The sequence below is a fragment of the Trachemys scripta genome, chromosome 14 (assembly GCF_013100865.1).
Source record: "Trachemys scripta elegans isolate TJP31775 chromosome 14, CAS_Tse_1.0, whole genome shotgun sequence".
NCBI lineage: Eukaryota > Metazoa > Chordata > Testudines > Emydidae > Trachemys > Trachemys scripta.
This window is the reverse complement of record NC_048311.1, coordinates 9,145,842-9,167,186: the sequence shown is the minus strand read 5'-3', so window position 1 is coordinate 9,167,186 and position 21,345 is coordinate 9,145,842. Positions and strand designations below refer to the sequence as shown.

Here is a 21,345-nt window from a genome sequence, read left to right as displayed (position 1 = left end):
CAAGTTACAATCTTTGACAAAGCAGATTTATCACCTATAGTCAGCTCCCAGAGACTGCAACCACCTTGGCTGAAGGATCCAACATTCTGTGAATTCAAAAGCTCTGAACCCTTTATTCCCCCAATGATGGATACCAAAAAGGCTTTCTGTTTCTGTTTATATTTCCCATAGTTCACTGACCCTGCTCCAAGCGGAAGGATGGCTTCCTGCTGGTCTTCTCTTCCTGTTGACTTCCCTCCCCTCTGCTGATTTGTATGTAAATAGGGCTTCCATTGTTTTGATTCCACACTGCTTAATTTACATTGGAGACACATAGATAGCTGCCTTCCCTCCTGTCTGAGAGAAAAACAGTCACAGACTTTAAAGCATAATATCAATGAATATCCATAATTCTTATATAAAGTTAATACAGACATTTCACAATGACATTAATCACTTGTGTGTCACAGGCTTTCATAAAAGACCTTACTCAATATACTTTCAAAACACAGTTATATTGTTTACAATCAGTTGATTCAATTGCTTATCATTTGAGGTTCAGACCCCCTGTCTTTATAGCCCAGTAAACCTTTTACATGTATTCTCAGATAAAGTTCCTTTACTCAGGCTGGGAAGAGATGTCTTGCACTCTTCTCCCCTGCTTGTTAGCTTGATAGCTTTGTTTACCTTGTATGTAAATGTTTTTTTCATTGTCTTTGCCTGATGGCCAGGCTGGTCAGACAAGTACATCCATAAGCCTTTGTCGAGAGCAGACTGGGCTTAGGCATTGCTTGCCAAACACATTTTAAGGACATAATTACAGCACATGTCCAGAACTTTTTGTGCACAGCCCATACATACATCATGCAAGGATTTTTGGAACCAGTGTGTTACTAGTTTATAGCTGGTACCTTACAGGCCACTTTCTGGGTCTATATTATGACACCAGTGTGTGAGGTCTAGTGAGTCTGTCAGGCCTGACACGAGATGCTGACACAGAGCAATGAACCACCAGTGGGCCTCTGTGTAACAGAAGGGCAGTGATTATTGCTTGCGTACGCTGCATTGGTAGGATCACAACTAGAATACTGTGTCTAGTTCTGGTGTCCATACTTCAAGAAGGATGTGGAAATTCTGGAGAGAGTTCAAAGGAGCGGCCACTAAAATGATCCAGATGCTGGAAAACGAAGAAGCCTTATGCTGTGAGGCTTAAGGAGCTCAACGTCTTCAGCTTATTGGAGAGAAGTCTGAGAGGTGATATGATCACTGTGTCTAGGCACTGACACATCATGGAACAGAGATCTGAGAGCAGGGGGCTTTTCAACCTTATTGACACTGGCAAAACAAGATCTAATGCTGGAAGTTGAAGTTTGACAAATTCAACTGTGAAATGAGATGCAATTTCCAAGCAGTGAGGGTAATTAAACATTGGAACTGCTTAGCAGGGGACATGGTTGACCCACTATTGTTTTCAGTGTACAAGATGAGACAAGATATCTTTCTGAGCGATGTACTTTAATCCAGTTTCTGGGAGAAATTCTATGGTCTGTGTGTGTGTGTGTGTGTAAGTAGACTGGGTGGTCCCTTCTGGCTTTGGAGCTTGTGTTTCAATGAGTCACCATATTCATCCTCTTCCTTTATGGGCTGTGGGGAGAATGGGATTGCCTGCATTATCCTCAACATGCTCAGAACACTTGCAGCTCTGCTTTAAGATAATGACAATAATCAAATCTCAGGCTTCAGTCAGTTGCCTGAAGGGGTCAGGAAGGAATCTTCTCTCCTTCCCCCGCCCCACCCAAGGCATAATTGACCTGATGTATTCTAGTTACTTTTGTCTTTCCCTAAAGTATCAGGACTAGCCACAGCTGGAGATGGGATGCTGAACAAGGTGGGCCAATGCTTTGAGGTGGTAGACAATCCTTTTTTTTTTTTTTGCTCACATGCTCAGGATCTAACTGGTTGGCAGATTAGGGGTCAGGAAGGAATTTTCTCCCAGATCAGATTGGCAGGGACCTTGGGGGTTTTCACTTTCTCTGCAGCATGGTTTGTCTGCTGGACCCTATGGACATAACTCACCATATTAATTCCCTGCTACTCTAGGGGCCTAGGCCACTGGTATGGCCTTTGGTGCTGCTGGCACCCTCGGCTCTCTTGGTCTACATCTGTGGCACACAATTTAGCCTCCCAAAGGCTGAAATGTTTTGGTTTAACTAAAATTTTTGGAATTAATACAGGGGTAACTGGATGAAATGTAATGGCCTGTGATACATAGGAGGTCAGACTAAATGATCTAATGGTCCCTTCTGGCCTTAAACTCTATGAAACTATCAGACATACACACACACACGCACACTCCATACAAACACACACACACTCCATACAAACACACACACACACTCCATACAGATACACACACACACACACACTTACTGGTTTACATTATAAAGGGAGCATTTTTCTTTTTCTTGCGTCATTACTAGAAGGTCCTCACCACATAACATTGTAGGAATAGGAAAATATCTTCTCAATATATTTTCAGGTTAGGATTAAGACACAGAGCTAGGGATTCCAACTGAATCTCAGCTTTCTGTTTTTTTAAGAGAAAATTCTAGCCCTCGTGTTTGCAAACAAAAGTTTGAGAATATGACCTGAGTGTAACCGATGCAATGACAACTTCCTGCATCTTCAGAGAGCCTGAAACAATAGCTCTGTAAGGGGAAAACAGCCCCCTTCATGCTCTGGGGTGCCACAGGAGGGAGGGGAAAGTGCAGCAGGCCTGGCCCACTCACTCAACCAAGCAGATACATCATGGTAGCTGGGGCAAATACTAGAGCTCCCTGCCTCTCCAGGGGCAGAGGGGACCCCTTGTTTCCTCCCTTGCTGCTCCTAAGAGGAAGTGGGCCCTGATACCACTCCTGAATGAAGGAGGGGACCCCATGCTGAGAATTCTGCCTCTGCAGAAGGGGAGGGGCTCCCTTCCTCTATCATTCCAAGTTGGGGGCAGGCACCAGGGCATAGTGGGACGTGTAAAGGGGCCCTAACATGGGAGTGAATGAGTCAAAGTGTGTCACCTTGGCAGACAGGTGAAAAGGGGGAATAGTGTAAATGAGAATCACACCTCACATGCTGTATTTTCCTATTTCTCTATCATTGTCAATGGTAGACAGATAGTGTGATTTGCACTAGACAGCTACAATCTGTGAAGCCTACATTTTGAAGAGAAATCTCTAACTGGTTGAAGTAATCTCCCAAGGTCGGGTGCAGACAATTCCCTTATTTGGGATTATCAGGGACTTTTCCCAGCTTCCTCCATCCCCCAGGCCGGCCGCAGCCTTTCAGAGGGCAATGCGTGTGACTAAGCAAAAAAATTTCAGAGCAGCTGACTCCATGCAACCTTCAGCCAATCAGGTCTCTCAGTAATTAACAGAGAGTGACAGATCAGAGCTTCAACACATTTACAACTAAAGAGTAAATTATTATTCACCAAAAATAGAGCGGTAGAGTGCTGTGTTGGCAGATGACCGTGTATAAAGAGGCTAGGGCTAAGGCTCCCTTATTCTTTGTCAGCTCAGCATCTCAAGGTAAGTCTCAGATGCCTGCCCACACTCCTGGACTTCGATGTTGCTCAGCTGAAGAGCATGAGGGATCAGGGAAGAGCAAAATCTGTCACACTCCCCATTTCTGACACTCTGGATACACTCACATTTTGTGTAAGAGAGAATTGTCCCACGCTACGCACATGTGGCTGTGGTGACAGGAGCAGAAGGAGGCCCCTCAGCACACTTCACCACCTTTTAGCCTGCCACGGGCACAAAAAAGCTAACAGTGCAAGTGTTGATGCAGGACAATATATTTAATGCATCTGACCTTTCCCAGCATCTCAGTTCGCTGGTTCAGCGTTCTAATGTCAATAGTTTACAGTAAAATAGGGGGATACATGCGATTCTCTGTGGGGCTTGGGTCCAAATTGGTAGTCCAGAGGAACTCCTATGTAGTTTAATGGTTACGAGCAATTATACATGAAATGGGAAACATGCTCCCTTTTCTACAATCCTATTATTCAGCTGTGTAGTACAGTAATACTCAGAGTAGATGGTAAAAGACACTAAGCTACTAGATAACCAAGACAATGAACTCTCTTGGATTTAACTTTCTTTTTCTTTCCTTTCCTTTCAACTCCATAAGGAGATACTGAACACAGTTTGCCTCCTTGGGTTACTGAAGGTAAGAGTCATTTTAAATGCAGTGTGTACCTGTGCCGATATCCCTGAGCAATGTGTGTAGTTTACACACAAGATGAAATGCTGTCTGGTGTGCAGTACTGGCCGATCTCTCCAGCTAGCACATGCTGACCTTGTGCTTTGAAGCTCCTGGGCAAGCTGGGAATTTGTTCATGAATTACCAATGGGATTAGTTTTACCATAGTCCTGCCAGCCTAGCAATTCCCACCTTGTAGCAGAGCAGGCAGACCTTAGAAAGGAAGAAGTAAGATGTTGTGCTAATTAGCTCTGGTCCATATTGCCCAAAGAGACAGATGGCAGCCCTGACGCCAACATTGTAAGGAATACACAGACTGGGATTTTGTTAGCAGTAAGTACCTCGGCATACTACAGTCAGGTGCTAGCATCTTCCTGCAAGAGTCTAATCAAACTGACCATTGCTAAATATCTTATGGATCGGTAAAGGCTTGTCTACATGGTCTGCTAGTGCACGGCAGGCGGGGCATATGCACCTGCTTTGCACTAACTGGCCTGTGGACCCTGCTACCATGTGTTAAAAGTTCCTTAGTGCACTTTGATCTACTCTGCTTTGAAACAGCAGCAGATCAAAGTGCACTAGGATCTTTCAGGGTGTGGTAGCAGGGTCCACATGGACAGTCAGTAACCAGCAGGCTATCACACTGTAGATTCTCACCCTGGCTTGGCATGCACTGTATCCCTTACAGGACAGACTCTTGGATCAGTTACAAGGGCAAACACTTAAGGTCTGACGAAAAATGCAAGGGCAATGTGGTAATGGGGAGCTAGATGGATGATCTAGTAGTATAAACTTGCTATAAATCAAGTACCCTGAAATTGTGTGTCCTCTTTTCATTGGCAAGAACGTGTTCCATGGTGTTTAATATAAGGAATGATTCAGTTCTGGGCAGAAGGGGTGAAGAGAACTGTCAGGAGAATTCAGTATGCATTGGATGAATACAAAACGGGAGTTATAAAACTAAATGACAAAGCCCATTGTCAGAAATGAAACAAAACCCAAAAATGATCTGTGAGAGCCCAGCACGACCAGCACACTGTGTTTTGCTAAGTAAAAGAAAGAGGTTTGTTATATGAAGTAAACAAAACCAGCCGACTGTATTCTGCAGCTTTGTAATTGTTTGCAGCCTGTTGATCAGCAAAGACCGTTGACTGTTGTAAGAGGAGCCTGTTAAAGTCTTTCTCCCCCCCCCCCCCCCCCAATTCTGCTTCTGAATGGCGCTGATTGTGTTTGCTAGAGGTCTTGGCCTCCATGCAGTGTGTAGAAGCGTGTGACTTGCCTTCCCAATACAATGCAGTTCTATTCCACGCAGGTTCCACTCTGCTTTTAGAAAATAATCACATCTGTCCCTCAGTAAAATGCTCTGAGGAGAATGGAAAGGCCCTTCTGGAAATGGAGCACATTCTTGGCAGTCCAAATGGTTAATTTACCTCCACATTCACCTGTGATCAGACTGGTCATTTGCATGAAAACTCTAGGCTGTTCTTGTGTCTGTGTTTTCCCCAGGTCATTCCCTCAGGTGGGGGGAGTGGAGGTTGCCATGACCCCTCTCCAGCAGAACAAGCTGGGGTCCCTCAATGGTGCCACTGGACCCTGAACAGGGAGCTCTGCTTTGAAAGGAGCTTACAGCACAGTGCGGGAGGTTCTACCCAGAAGTGAATACCTGGCTGCATTAGCTTTGGGGGATTTCCTCTAGAAGAAAAATGCATGTCCGCCTCCTCCCCATACAACAGGTCTCTGGGGCCAGTGGGGCCAGTGTTATGGCAGTGGCCAATCCCTCCACCTTCCCCATAGAGCTAATGGAGCCAGCGCAGCCCTAGGCCATTCCTTTCTTAATGCTCATGGAAATGCTGGTGCTTTAGCAAACAGGATGGAGCTCACCAGCATTGGCAGGGGCTGCCCACACATGTCTGTCAGGAATCCAATGGGCCATTGAAATTAGAGCGGCGATTGCCCAGACACTCAGGCTTGTGTCCTACAATCTGCCCATGCACTTTCATGCTTCCGTGTCTTTCTTTAAAGCGTATTCAACAATTTAATAGATCTCAGCAGTCACACAATTTCCCAATATTCAGCCTCCAGTTTCTGTGCTCCATGTTACCCCATCGGTCCCAGGAATTTCCGTGTTAAATGATTTCTCTCCCTCTTTGGTGTTCCTACCCTTTGGATCCTTCCCTTTGGACACTCATAGTTACATGTCCCATTTAGTTGCCTATCCAGGCTCTATACACTCGAGCAGGGATTTTTAAAGCAGTTTATAGGCTTTGGGAGCTGAGTTCCCATTACTATTAATGAGAGTTGGGTCTCCAAATCCCCCATCTTATCCTGTTGAATAGCAGCAGTTTAGATGAGATTTTCCTCTAGTGTAGGAGTTTGCATTTGTCCAGACTAAATCTTATTGTTTCTGTGGTTTTCTGCCTCTATTTCTACTACCCCAGGATCCCTTTTTTTTTTTTCATAGAATATCAGGGTTGGAAGGGACCTCAGGAGGTCATCTAGTCCAACCCCCTGCTCAAAGCAGGACCAATCCCCAATTAAATCATCCAACAAATTTTTGCCCCATATCCCTAAATGGCCCCCTCAAGGATTGAACTCACAACCCTAGGTTTAGCAGGCCAATGCTCAAACCACTGAGCTATCCCTCCCCCCAAATGGGGAGGAGGGATATGTGTCAGTCTTGTGCTCACACTGGGCTTGTCGAATCCCAGCGTCATAGATTTAGTCCATGTGGTGCTTGCCATCTCCTGTAGATCATTAACACAGATGCAAAATAAAACTGGGCTTAACCCCCATCTCTGTGGTACAGCTCCTAGGCAAATTCCTTTCTAACAGTGTGGCTATTTAACATTACCCTTCCATTAATTGCAGTGGTCCATATGCCAGTTTCACCCCATGTGACATATTCGCAGTAATGTTGTAAGTGACATTTTGTGAAATGCTCCATCAAATGCTTTATTCCTATCCAGATAACATTACTTTATTAACTCCACTAACTTTGTTACTCTGTTTTAAAAAGCAGCCTAGTTTGGTTGGTATGATCCATAGTTTTTTGCTTAATATTCTGTTATAACTCCAGCTGTGTAATCATATGTAAGCTAGACGGGACCTCGAGAGGTCCTCTAGTCCATCCCCCCTGTGCTGATGGTAAACCTAGACCATCCCTGTTTGTCTAACCTATTCTTAAAACCCTCCAGTTGGGGATTCCACAACCTCCCTTGGTAACCTATTCCAGACTGTAACTATCCTTATAGTTAGGACGTTTTTCCTAATATCCAACCTAAAGCTCCCTTGCTGCAGATTAAGCACCTTACTTCGTGTCCTACCTTTAGTAAACAAGGAGAACAGTTGATCATCACCATCTTTATACCAATCTTTAATATATACACCTTCAGTCTTCTTTTCTCAAATCTAAACATGCCCGTTTTTTTTCACCTTTCCCCATAGGTCAGGTTTTCTAAACCATTTATCATGTTGTTGCTCTCTTCTGAACTCTCTCCAACCTGCCCACATCTTTCCTAAAGTGTGGAGCCCAAAACTGGACACAGTACTCCAGCTAAGCAGCTGAGGCTTCACCTATGCCAGCTAGAGCGGTACAATTGCCTCCCATGTCTTGCATGCTATACCCCTGAATTCTATTAGCTTTATTCACAACAGCATCACATTGTTGCCTATCATTCAATCAATGATCCACTGTGACCTCCAGGTCCTTTTTAGCAGTACTACTGTCTAGCCAGTTATTTCCCATTTTGTAGTTGTGAGTTTGACTTCCTTCCTACATATACTTTTTGGCACTTGTCTTTACTGAATTACATCTTGTTGATTTCAGACCAATTCTCCAATGTTCAAGGCTGATTTGAATTCTAATCCTGTTCTCCAAAATGCTTGGTGTCATCCACAAATTTCATAAGCATACTCTCCACTCCATTATCCAAATCATTAATGAAAATATTGACTAGTACTGGATCCTATGGGACTCCACTAGCTATTCATTACAGAATATTTAGTGCTTGGCACAGGTTCTACACAGCACCGTAGTGCTCTGTACATTCACACCCTGACTTGCTGTGCAATAAGTCTCTATGGAGACAAGCCTGCAGACTACAGAATGATGGATTTCAGGATCACGTTTTTTGTTTAAGATAGATTCAGTTTTGCTTTTCTCCCCATTTCTCTGATACCTTTAATTCTCCGAGCCCTTTCTAAAGCAATCATCGGTGGTTCAATTTTTTTGTTCACTAATTCCCCAAAAGTCCTAGAATGTCCGTCATCCAGGCCTACTGACTTTATGTAGATGTTGTTTCTAGGTATTCCCTTATCTGCTTTTGACACCAGACTGAACTTAGGCCTGTAGTGGCCCCAGTGCTGTCAATAAGTCCTGGTAATGGTTTACACAGCCCAGTCCCTAAATGTGGAAAAAAGAGAGTGTGCGTTCAGAAGCCCTGGCACTGAAATTGTCCATTGCCAGACAGTGCTGAATTTCAAACACATCCTTGGTTCCCCAGCCAAACTTCAGCCATGAGTTCAGATGCGGAGATGTCAATCTTTGGAGATGCTGCTCCCTATCTGCGGAAGCCTGAGAAGGAGAGGATTGAGGCCCAGAATCGCCCATTTGATGCTAAAGGAGCCTGCTTTGTAATCGATGATAAAGAAATGTATGTGAAAGGAATCATCCAGAGCAGGGAGAGTGACAAAGTCACGGTCAAAACATATGATGACAGAGTAAGTAGGAAATTAAACCATCTGCTTCAAGTCATTTTCATGCAGCTCAGAAAGTTTCCTTGCATAGCTTTCTTCACCTGTTCTCTTCTGGTTTTGCCAGACTGTGACTGCCAAGGATGACCAAGTCTTCCCCATGAATCCTCCCAAATATGATAAAGTCGAGGACATGGTGATGATGACCCACCTCCATGAGCCTGCTGTCTTGTATAACCTCAAAGAGCGTTACGCAGCCTGGATGATCTATGTAAATGGATTTTTAAAACTTGTTTTCTGCATAAAGATATTTAATTCTCATGGGCATATGAGAACTAACAGTCCTCCCATTCTTCTTTGTACAGACCTACTCAGGCCTCTTCTGTGTCACTGTCAACCCCTACAAGTGGCTGCCAGTGTACAACCCTGAGGTAGTGGCTGGCTACAGGGGCAAAAAGCGTCAAGAGGCCCCACCCCACATCTTCTCCATCTCTGACAATGCCTATCAGTTCATGTTAACTGGTGAGTCATTTACCTGGAGGGAAAACCCTAGTATTTTGCAGCTATGTGCAGGGCTGGCTGCCCAGTTAACAGAGCTCAGCATTTAAGCACAAATATTTAAATATTCATTGGACCAAAGCGAGAGACCACAGCCTGGTGATGAAGGTACTCAGCTCTGAATCAGGCAGCAAGATGATTTGACTCCTTATTTCCTGCCTTTCTGGGGAGTGAATTAATCACCAGGCTGTAGAGCCATTCTCTTTCCTTCTGGCCCAATAAACATTTAAGAATGTATTCAAAGTTGAACAGCTGCAACAGGCAAGATTAAGAGGCCCCAGCCCCCGTACAGCCTGCTGGTTAGGCTGCTCACTTGGGAGGCAGAAGCTGTGCACTTAAGTCTCTGTTCCAGAGTGGGGGTTCAGACCTGGGTCTCCCACATTCTAGGCAACTGCTCTAACTACTGGGCTAAAGGTTATAAAGTGGGATAGATTCGTGGTTTGAAAACCTTTTTCCAAGCTGAAATTATCGGGTCAAGTTTGTGACTAGATTTGGGTCCACCAAAACTGCATTTTTTGGCAAATTATTTGTCCAAATTTTCCCCCCAGCTCTAGTTTCTAGGCCCAGATTTTTCAGTAGCTCACTGAGTCAGGTTGGAAAAGTCACTTCCCTTCTCTCACCTTTGTTTCTCCATCTATCAAATGGGGAGACAAATAATGGCTTCCCTCATGAGGGGTTAGAACATGGGTGGGCAAACTACAGCCCAGGGGCCACATCCAGCCCTTCAGACCTTTTAATCCAGCCCTTGAGCTCCTACTGGGGAGCGGGGTCAGGGGCTTACCTCGCTCCGCACGTGCTGTGGCTCCTGGAAGCAGCGGCATGTCCCCCCTCCGGCTCCTATGTGTAGGGGCAGCCAGAGGACTCCACACACTGCCCCTGCCCCAAATGCTGGCTTTGCAGCTCCCATTGGCCCTGGTTCCCGAACTGCAGGGGTGGCATCTGCGGATGGGGCAGTGTGCAGAGCTGCCTGGCTGCACCTCCATGTAGGAGCTGGAGGGGGGACATGCCACTACTTCCAGGAGCTGCTTGAGATAAGCACCCCTGACCTCCTCCCACGCCCCATCCCCCTGCTCCAGCCCTGATCCCCCTCCTGCCCTCCGAACCCCTTGGTCCCAGCCTGGAGCACCCTCCTGCACCCCAAGCTCCTCATCCCCACTGCAGAGCCCACATCCCCAGCTGGATCCCTCACCCCCTCCCGCACCCCAACCCCTAATTCTGTGAGCATTCACGGCCTGCCATACAATTTCCATACGCAGATGTGGTCCTCAGGCCAAAAAGTTTGCCCACCCCTGGGTTAGAATCTTATCTGTGTTTGGCTGCTGCCTGGGGACTCCTAGAGGCAATGGGCTTGAGACCACACCAAGTATCATTATGTTAGCCATCCCCTCTGCCAGAAAGTTTAGCTTTTCTATGAGTTGTCAAGATCTCAGGCTAGGAAGGATATTTTCTGCCTAGAGCAAGAAAGTCTGACTTCCTAAGAAAGAACTGAAGTCTGCGTCATATCCTGACGGTTCAGGCTTTGGCACTGCTCTACATATCTATGTGAGACATAATCAGGGCCTAAGGGGTTAATGTTCAGTGCAGCAGAGAAGGGGGCCATCAAGGAACTGGTTACAGTTCCCCAATTCTCTGAGCTGCCCTAGCTCCAGGGCAGGTTAGAACACCTTGGGTACTACTCTAATGGCACCAGTTGGCAGCCGTCTCTAAGGGCCTGCCCTGCAACTGAGCACAGAGATGCGCCATATTCCAGATGGGAGCTAGGGACAGAGCAGGGCAGGGAATTTGACTCTAAGCCAATAAATATTTAAACTATTGATAGAAAACCCAGAGTCTTGTAAAAAACTAGCTCCAGCCCAATCAGCTCTGCAACTGGCCCCTTTTGCACATCCAAGCTCCAGTCAAGTGTGGTGTTTCCTCAGCTTCGACCACAGCTTTGGAAATGGAACATTAAAATCACTCCCCCAGGCAGAGTGTCCTGGTTTTGGTGGAGTCTCCGGGGGGTGGAGGTGGAACAGAGTTTGGCTTTAGGATGCAATGTGCACTACGGCCCATTTGATAGCTCTTTGTACCATTTTATTTTCAGACCGTGATAACCAGTCAATCCTGATCACGTGAGTATATTCCAGTACCTGTGAGTAAGATGACAGGATGCGAAGAATAGATTTAATTTTTTTTACAAGTGAATACTTTCCGCCCCCCCCCCCCAACAGTGGAGAATCTGGTGCTGGGAAGACTGTGAACACCAAGCGCGTCATCCAGTACTTTGCAACAATTGCAGTTGCTGGGGAGAAGAAGAAAGATCAGCAGCCTAGCAAAATGCAGGTAGATCTGTAGCATCCCCTTCCAGTGCTTTGTCTCAGCATGTGCCTGTCCAGGGAAAACAGAAGAGTTGGGGCTTGGGGGCTCTCTAGTGGCTGCATTTAGCTCTGAATGCGCTGAGGTTAGTGGTCACTGTTATTTCACCTGGCAATGAGTTCCAGTCATGGTCTGGTGCCTGTGAAGGCTCTGTCTCCCAAGGGCATCAGGCATCCTCTCTTGGTGGATGATATCTATAGCCCAGCAAAACGTAGCTGCTCTGGGAGCTTGTGGTTGTGCAGGGAATGGAGTTGCTCTGAGAGCTTGCGGTTGTGAAGGGAGGGTTGTGGGGTAGCTGGCAGTGGTGCCAATTCATATATGTTTTGGGGGGGGAGAGGAAAGCAAATTCCAGTTCCTGCCCCCTGCTCCTGGCAGGGATCCTGTTTCAGTCCCCGCTCATCCACCTCCTTGCAGGGACCCCAAGTCTCCCTTGGCTGGGGAGTCTCCCCTCTTACCCACATAGTGCATGAGCCAGGGCTGCCAGGAGTCGAGGTCTCAGCAGACTCCCCATGCTCTGCCCAACAGGAACAGACTCCACACGTGTCAGGTCACAACACCATTTGGCTCAGTCCCACTCTGCTGTGACGCAGGGGTGGCTGGGTCAAATTTCCACACAGCGATGCTCTGGACTGTACCAACAGCAGCTGTACTGGTTTAGTATGGGACCCTTGTGTAAAAGTGGTCAGGCCATGGCCCACCCAGCTCTGCGGCCTACAGAACTCTGAGCAGGGCAGGAACATTTACCCCCCAACTGTCCCTGATTGGCACCACTGGTATCTGGGACCATTCCATGCCGGGCTTCAGAGTCAGGACAGTGACCACAAACTGGATTCTGTTCAGTGAGGAGCCAGTGAGAAAGCAGAGTATCAGGCTGGCAAGTTCCCAGTGACTTTTGCTGCTCTTTCCAAACCAGCTGGAGCTTTCTTGTGGGCACAAGGCTTCATTAGGAAATACAGAGAACTGCATTAACCAGGCCCAGATGGCACCAAGGCATGGATTGCCATGGTCAGAGAGAAAGGGGCACAGACCAAAGGGTTTTGGCTCCAGGAGTATTTGAGTGTCCAAAGGCAGGGCAGAGTCCAAGGAGACTCTTAGCAATCTGAGGCCGATGCCTTGGGTTGTCAGGCTGTTATGGGGGTAGCAAGTTCTTCACAAGCACTTCCCACTTCCCACCAAGATCATTGCAGGCCTGCCTGAGCTCAGCTTTCACAGCTGCTCTCCAGGTAGGTGCTGATCTAAACTCCAGCTGCGGGCTGTGCAGCATGCAGTGAATGTAAAGGAGAAGTAAGAGCCTCTCAGATGCACAACAACCTGATCTGCCCTCTGCTGAGTTTATTCAGGTCTGAAATCTTCCTAGGACTAGAATACTGGTTCCTTCTCAATGATACCAGGGCACCTGGTGGCATAACAGCATCTGACATGTAGCGTGCGAATGGGCATTTCTGTTCAGCCTGTCTGCCGCTCTCTACTGATCACTATTTCTTTACCTTGATCATATTCTATACCTTGTTTATCTCCCGTCTCCAGGGTCAGTCCATTCTTTGCCATGTACTGCTGTGCTGCCCCAGGAGTCGCCCAGGAAGCAGCCTATGACTCTGCCTGGTGAAGAATGTACTGCATGGGGCAGGGATCCAGAGGAGGCTACTCTCCTCCCCCATGCTTCCACCTGCAGTCTGGGTAGCTGGCACCACGGAGCCTGGCACCCTATGCCCTGGGGGAGTCATGGCTGCCATCTGGTCCTCAATTTCCTTAACAGGCTAAGAGCATCTTGTGAGGGGCTTTGTCAAAGGCCTTGCTCAGCTGATACCAGAGTAGCATTTCCTGCTCTGTAATTCCCAGGGGCACCCCGATGCCTCTAATTCTAGCAACAACATTTGCTATCCTTCAACACTCTAGAAAAGGAGCTGATGTTAATGAGATTCCAAATGATTCACTAGCAGCTCAGGTGCTTTATCGTTAAGCTTCTGGTGACCTGGTGCTCTTTAATGTATCAGTTTGTTCCAACATGTCTTCTTTTGAAACCTCCACCCCTGAGCGAACCTCACCCTTATTACCAAAAGGAGCAGGTATGTCCGTGTATCTTTGTGGTGAAGGCTGATGCAAAGCAATTATTTAGCCTCTCGGCAATATCTCTGTTCTCCTTAATTGCTCTCAGGTGGACTAGTGGACCCAAAGCTTCTCACACCAGCTTCCTGCTTCTGATAAAGAATAGCAATGCTTGAAGTCTGATTTTATATCTTTGGTATTTGCTCCTCAAATTCCATCTGAACCTCCTAATTTCCTTCCTACCAGTGCCTCACTTAGGGCAGCATTTCCATTGTCAGAAGGACTCTCTTCAAGTCAAACGCCATCTTTCAACCACAGCTGGGTCATAACTTGCCTTCCTAGTCCCTTTTCAACTTGGGGCGTGGAGGTACATGCCTGCTGGGACTCTCTTGAGTAGCCTCTGGGCCACAAGGATTTTCATAGAATCATAGAACCACAGAATATCAGGGTTGGAAGGGACTTCAGGAGGTCATCTATTCCAACCCTCTGCTCAAAGCAGGACCAATTCCCAACTAAATCATCCCAGCTAGGGCTTTGGCAAGCCGGGCCTTAAAAACCTCCAAGGAAGGAGATTCCACCACCTCCCTAGGTAACGCATTCCAATGCTTCATCACCCTCCTTGTGAAATAGTGTATCCTAATATCCAACCTAGACCTCCCCCACTGCAACTTGAGACCATTGCTCCTCGTTCTGTCATCTGCCACCACTGAGAACAGCTGAGCTCCATCCTTTTTGGAACCCCCTTTCAGGTAGTTGAAAGCAGCTATCAAATCCCCCCTCATCTTCTCTTCTGGAGACTAAACAATCCCAGTTCCCTCAGCCTCTCCTCATAAGTCATGTGCTCCAGACCCCTAATCATTTTTGTTGCCCTCTGCTGGACTCTTTCCAATTTTTCCACATCCTTCTTATAGTGTGGGGCCCAGTACTGGACACAGTACTCCAGATGAGGCCTCACCAATGTCAAATAAAGGGGAACGATCACGTTCCTCGATCTGCTGGCAATGCCCCTACTTATACAGCCCAAAATGCCGTTAGCCTTCTTGGCAACAAGAGCACACTGTTGACTCATATCCAGCTTCTCGTCCACTGTGACCCCTAGGTCCTTTTCTGCAGAACTGCTACCTAGCCATTTGGTCCCTAGTCTGTAGCTGTGCATAGGATTCTTCCGTCCTAAGTGCAGGACTCTGCACTTGTCCTTGTTGAACCTCATCAGGTTTTTTTGGCCCAATCCTCTAATTTGTCTAGGTCCCTCTGTATCCGATCCTTACCCTCCAGTGTATCTACCACACCTCCCAGTTTAGACTGAGAGTGCAGTCCACACCATCCTCCAGATCATTAATAAAGATATTAAACAAAACCGGCCACACGACCAACCCTTGGGGCACTCCGCTTGAAACCGGCTGCCAACTAGACATGGAGCCATTGATCACTACCCGTTGAGCCCAACGATCTAGTCAGCTTTCTATCCACCTTACAGTCCATACATCCAGCCCATACTTCTTTAACTTGGCGGCAAGAATACTGTGGGAGACTGTATCACAAAAGCTTTGCAAAAGTCAAGGAATAACACATCCACTGCTTTCCCCTCATCCACAGAGCCCGTTATCTCATCATAGAAGGCAATTAGGTTAGTCAGGCACGACTTCCCCTTGGTGAATCCATGCTGACTGTTTCTGATCACTTTCCTCTCCTCTAAGTGTTTCATAATTGATTCCTTGAGGACCTTCTCCATGATTTTTCCAGGTGCTTTTCCATATTCTTTTGATGTGAAGGCCTTAGTGACCAGCATCCCCACTGGTTAAGCAACCCTGCCTCCTCTCCACTATAGGCTCACTACATTAGTGCTTTATTCCTATGCCTTCCCAAAGGTTTTTAAACTTCTTCCGCTTCTAATATTTAAATTCACCGTTTAGTTTCTGAGGGTTTTTTTAGCTGAAAGTCTCTGTGGGGTACAGCATGCCTGTTGGACAGCTGTGCACGTGTGGGATACAGCACACCTACGGGAAAGCTGTGCGCATGTTGGGTACAGCACGCCTATGGGACAGCTGTGCGCTTGTGAGGTATAACACGCCTATGGGACATCTGTGCACTTGCGGGGTACAACACACCTACGGGACTGCTGTGCGCGTGTGGGGTACAGCACGCCTACGGGACAGCTGTGCGCTTGTGGGGTATAGCACACCTACGGGACAGCTATGTACATGTGGGGGTATAATACGCCTACGGGACTGCTGTGCACGTGTGGGGTACAGCACGCCTATGGGATGGCTGTGCGCATGTGGGGTACAGCACGCCTACGGGACAGCTGTGCACGTGTGGGGTATAACACGCCTACGGGACAGCTGTGCGCATGTGGGGTACAGCACGCCTACGGGACAGCTGTGCGCATGTAGGGTATAACACGCCTACGGGATAGCTGTGCGCGTGTGGGGTATAGCACACCTACGGGACAGCTGTGCGCAGTGGCACCTGGGAGCGTGAAAGGAAGTCAGATGCTCCCTTCCACCTTCCACTGGACATCAGAGAGTGGGAGTGGGTAGCTTGATTCCCTGAGGCAGATTTGAAAATCCCAGCATAACCCTGAACTTCCCATTCATTAATGGCAGTGGGCAGGTGGGTATGTGATGGCAAATGTCCATAGTGGGCCCTGGTTCAGCTAAGGAAGTGGCTGGTTCTCAGCAGGTCTCCACTGAAGTCGGTGGGACTACTTGCAGGCTTACAGTTAGGCATGTACTTAAAGGCCTCACTGAGCCAGAGGCAAGAGGGATGTTGTGGAATCTGCAGGTGCTTGGTTTGTACTATTTCCTTTCCAAAGTTCCACCTGAAGCGACTGCACGGTTTAACAGGACATCTTTGTACTGCACCTAGGGAACCCTGGAGGATCAAATCATCCAGGCCAACCCGCTCCTGGAGGCCTTTGGCAATGCCAAGACAGTGAGGAACGACAACTCCTCGCGCTTTGTGAGTTCATTTCAATTGTTGGAGTGTAGGCAAAGAACATATCCCACATGAAATACACTGACCGCTGTAGCTGCTCAGTGCACAGCATGAGTGTTGATTTGGGTTTGTATAATTCAACAGGGCAAATTCATCCGGATCCACTTTGGGACCACAGGGAAACTGGCTTCAGCAGATATTGAAACTTGTGAGTGGCAGTAAGCTCTTATGGGCAGTATTTGAACAGTATTGGTAATGAATTTGCCTGGGACAGTAACTGTCTGACTCTTTGCCCCGTTAGATCTCCTGGAGAAATCCCGGGTAACATTTCAGTTGGCTAGTGAAAGGAGCTATCATATTTTTTACCAGATAATGTCCAATAAGAAGCCCGAGATCATTGGTAAGTGCTGGCCATGCTGTGTTTTAGTTCGATGGCATTTGAACCATGTAGCCATTCTCCTGGGCCTGTGACTCTGAAGCTAATGACACGTTGTTTGTTTTCAGATCTGCTTCTCATTTCCACCAACCCCTATGACTTCCCCTTTGTGAGCCAGGGCGAACTCACTGTCGCCAGCATCGATGACAGTGAGGAGCTGATGGCTACAGATGTGAGTACCATAGCGGAGTAGGGAGCATCTCTTCTCTCTGTGACTGTACAGCACCTGGCACATTGGGGTCCTGTCCATGGCAGAGGCTCCTAGGTGCTTGGTAATACAAATCATTAATACTATGTATAGCAGGGGAATTAGGCATATTTGGATGGTCTGCCCGAAATGCTGGCCATTGACCCCACCTTTCTGCCCCCATCAATCCCACTCCTTGTACTACAAACTACTCATGCTCTTCACAGGTGCTGAGCGCACATGCCTCCCCTGCCATATAACTGGGGCAAAAGGCACTCAGCACCTCCCAGACCTAAGCCCTTTGGGGCATGATCCTATATATGCTTATACACAAGAGGAGTTCCACGGACTTCTCTAAATGCATAGATCCATAGATGTTAAGTCCAGAAGGACCCATTGTGCTCACCAGTCTGCCCCCTCCAGACATAACCATGGTGACTGCCTCCAGCCCAATAACAGGGGAGGACACTAACACAAATGCAGTCTCCCTCTCCTCCTGGAGCCCCATATGGATTCTCAATCCCTGGGTCTGAGCACCTCTTTGGCAGTGTGTTTGCGTGTGTGTGGGGGAGAGATGGCCCTTGCCCCTCCCAACATTATCAGACCTTTTCATAATATTGAAATATTTTCCTAATAACTCCTAAACCCTTCTCCTGATTCATGTGCTGGACAACCAGAGTTTTGTCCCCTTTATGCGGCACTGATGTGTCATAGATCTGCTGCCCAACCAGCTCAGATGACAAAATCCTTCTCAGCCTGGACACATCGTTATTCATTAGTTGTTTGGCCTCCAGTTTCATCCAAAAACTTATCTTGCTCACCAAACTTTTGTCCAAGGCCCAGCACCTGTAAATATGACACATGGGCCCAAGCGGCAAAGCTCAGGTCAGGATCCACATGTCTCCTAACTTCCAGGCAGATCTGATCTGGGCTTGAAGCCACATCTCCTATCGGAGTGCCTCAGTCACCAGGCTATAGAATCATGCTCACTCACGTGTAGAGCAAGGACTATTTCTGTACTTATACAAAGGGGAACACCTGCAGCAGGTGAGACTGAGAGCAGCATAACCTACAGTCTGCTGGGTAGGTGCTCCCAGCGGGGAAAGCTGAGCTCAAGTTGCTGCTTTAGAGTTAGGATTTGAACGCTGGTATTCCACATCCTAAGCAAATGCCTTACCCACAGGGCTAAAGACACCCCTCACATAGCATGTGCACAAGCCCTTGGTTTGCATCACAGCTCAGGACAGCCCCTGAGTCGAGGGAGGAGTTTGACTAACAGACATTTTACATGGTGCATGAGAATGATGTATTGGAGAAGTGAGAGCTGACCCAAAGCTGCAGGGGCTGCTAGGTCCTGGGAAATGGTGCCACTCAGCCCTCCCATTCCCTGCCTCCCACACACCCGCTTTCCAGTCACACACAGGAACCTCATCATCACTTGGAAGACAGGCTTTTTGTTACCTGAACGGGGTGGAGCTGCTTGGTCTGAAAGGCAGTAACAGCACTAGCAGAATGCAGCTGCAGATCCATCCCCTTCCTGCTCTGCCAGTCATTGTGATTTGTATTACCAAAGCATCTCAGAGTCCTGGCCTGGCCAGGACCTCACTGGGCTAGGTGCTGTCCAAACACGGAACACACGTTCCCTGCCCCAATGGGCAGTTCACATCTGCTCCATCCACAGTGCAGCCTGCAGTACTGCTGCACCTGGCAGGGACACGGGAAGGGGAGGGGTGTGATGCTGGGTCTCTGATTCATGGGATGGTCTGGTGGGGAAGTGCTGCCAGTGTCCCATACATTGCTGCCTTACTGCTTAAGATGCTATTTCAGCTGCAGTAGAACCTCAGAGTTACGAACACCTCCGGAACTCTGAAATGTTCGTAACTCTGAACAAAACATTATGGTGGCTCTTTCAAAAGTTTACAACTGAGCATTGACTTAATACAGCTTTGAAACTTTACTATGCAGAAGAAAAATGTTACTTCCCCATCCCCTTTTTTTAAATAGTTTACGTTTAACACAGTACTGTTCTGTATTTGCTTTGTGTGTGTGTGTCTCTGCTGCTGCCTGATTGTGTACTTCCCATTCCAAATGAGGTGTGCGGTTGACTGGCCAGTTCGTAACTTTGGTGTTCATAGGATGACCAGATGTGAAAAACTGGGACAGGGGGTGGGGGGTAATAAGAGCCTATATAAGAAAAAGACCCAAAAATCGGGACTGTCCCTATAAAATCGGGACATCTGGTCACCCTAGGTGTTCATAACTCTGAATTTTTGCTGTATTACCAGGGGAAACCTGGCTGTGAAGAACCCCGGACATGGTCTTTTTCGCCCCCCAGTGGCTCCTAATGATCATTGCAGTCAGAAAATTATATCCATAAAGCAAATCTCAACCTAGTTACTGCTAATTGACAATAGTCCCTGCTGTTTCCTGCCAGGGCAGAAATGTAAGGAGCTTAGCCTGTTTTCACCTGACCACAAGGAGAATTGGAATTAAAACAAAAGATGTTTTTAGAATTGCCGCACTCCCTCCCTCCCAGCGCCTGAAAAGCACCAGGACAGGCATCGGCCAAGCAAGATGCTGGGGGTGGTTGTGTGCAGGGAACCCAATCTAGGGCAAGGCCCATTTTCCTGTCAAAGCCCTGCCCCAAGGGGTTTACAGTTCAGCTGTCTATTTGAACCCTTGTGCTGTTTGACTGTCCTGGTTCCTCTACGCAGAGTGCCATTGAAATCCTGGGCTTCAACCCTGAGGAGAAGGTGGGAATCTACAAGATGACAGGGGCAGTCATGCATTATGGGAACTTAAAGTTCAAGCAGAAGCAACGAGAGGAGCAGGCAGAGCCAGATGGCACAGAAGGTAAAGCTGTCCGGAAGTGCGGCCCCTTGGTTGACATGCTCTGGGGGAATGTTCACAGCAATATTACCCACCTGGTACAGCTATCAGCAGGGGCCATGGGGAATGCCTTTCCTTTCACCTAGCCGTGGCCTCTCCAGGATGTGGCTGGTGCATGGGAGAGAAGCATATTGTGGCTGTCCCTGCTTCCTGTTCTATGGACAGAGGGTGAAAGTCAGGTCCTAGTGCTGTCAATAAGTTAGGTCCCAGGGCTGTCAATGGGGTCAGGACTTGTTATGGACACTTTGTACATGGTAGATTGCAGGCCTGCTACTAGCAGGTCAGGCTCTTGTTCAAGATATGGACTGGCTACATGGCTTCCTTCCCAGAGAGATTATACCAGAGGTATGGTCACTATAAGACATTTTAATGCACTGCCTTGAATGGCTGTTGTGAGACATTAGAACGACAAGGTTGGTTAGGTAATATCATTTTAATGGACCAACTTCTGTTGGTGAAAGAAACAAGCTTTCACGCTTATGTGGTCCTGACGCAGAGCTCTGTGGTAGCTTGAAAGCTTGTCTCTTTCACCAGCAGAAGTTGGTCCAATAAAAGGTAGGACCTCACACTAGGGTTACCATATTTGACAAATAAAAAAAGAGGACCCTCCATGGGGCCCTGGCCCCGCCCATTTCCCATCCCCAGCCCTGCCCCAACTCCACCCCTTCCCCGCCCCTTCCCCACCCTAACTCCGCCCCCTCCTCCCTCCCACTCCCAGCCACGCGAAAAGGGCTGCCCGAGCGCTACCGGCTTCATGGTTTGCCAGGCAGCCCCCAGACCCTGCGCCCCCGGCCGGCGCTTCCCCAGCACAGCTGGAGCCCAGGAGGGGAAGCGCCCAGCCAGGGGCGCAGGGTCTGGAGGCTGCCCGGCAAACCATGAAGCCAGTAGCGCTCAGGCAGTCCTTTTTGTGTGGCTGGGAGTGGGAGGGAGGAGGGGGCGGAGTTAGGGTGCAGGGTCCAGAGGCATGGGGGCTGCCCAAAGCCCGTAGCGCTCGGCTAGTAAACAGAGC

The 21,345-nt window shown here is 47.9% G+C and overlaps 1 protein-coding gene across 1 annotated transcript in view; it reads left to right on the top strand.

Annotated features, from left to right (window-relative positions):
* Nucleotides 1–8,751: 8,751 nt before the first annotated feature.
* Nucleotides 8,752–21,345, top strand: part of LOC117887360 (myosin-13) — a 68,655-nt gene continuing 56,061 nt past the window's right edge. The window contains exons 1-10 of the mRNA XM_034789900.1: nt 8,752–8,955; nt 9,056–9,199; nt 9,294–9,450; nt 11,570–11,597; nt 11,697–11,808; nt 16,756–16,848; nt 16,969–17,032; nt 17,126–17,224; nt 17,329–17,432; nt 20,162–20,300. Coding sequence (XP_034645791.1) covers nt 8,752–8,955; nt 9,056–9,199; nt 9,294–9,450; nt 11,570–11,597; nt 11,697–11,808; nt 16,756–16,848; nt 16,969–17,032; nt 17,126–17,224; nt 17,329–17,432; nt 20,162–20,300 — 1,144 coding nt within the window. The remainder of the gene's footprint in view (nt 8,956–9,055; nt 9,200–9,293; nt 9,451–11,569; nt 11,598–11,696; nt 11,809–16,755; nt 16,849–16,968; nt 17,033–17,125; nt 17,225–17,328; nt 17,433–20,161; nt 20,301–21,345) is intronic.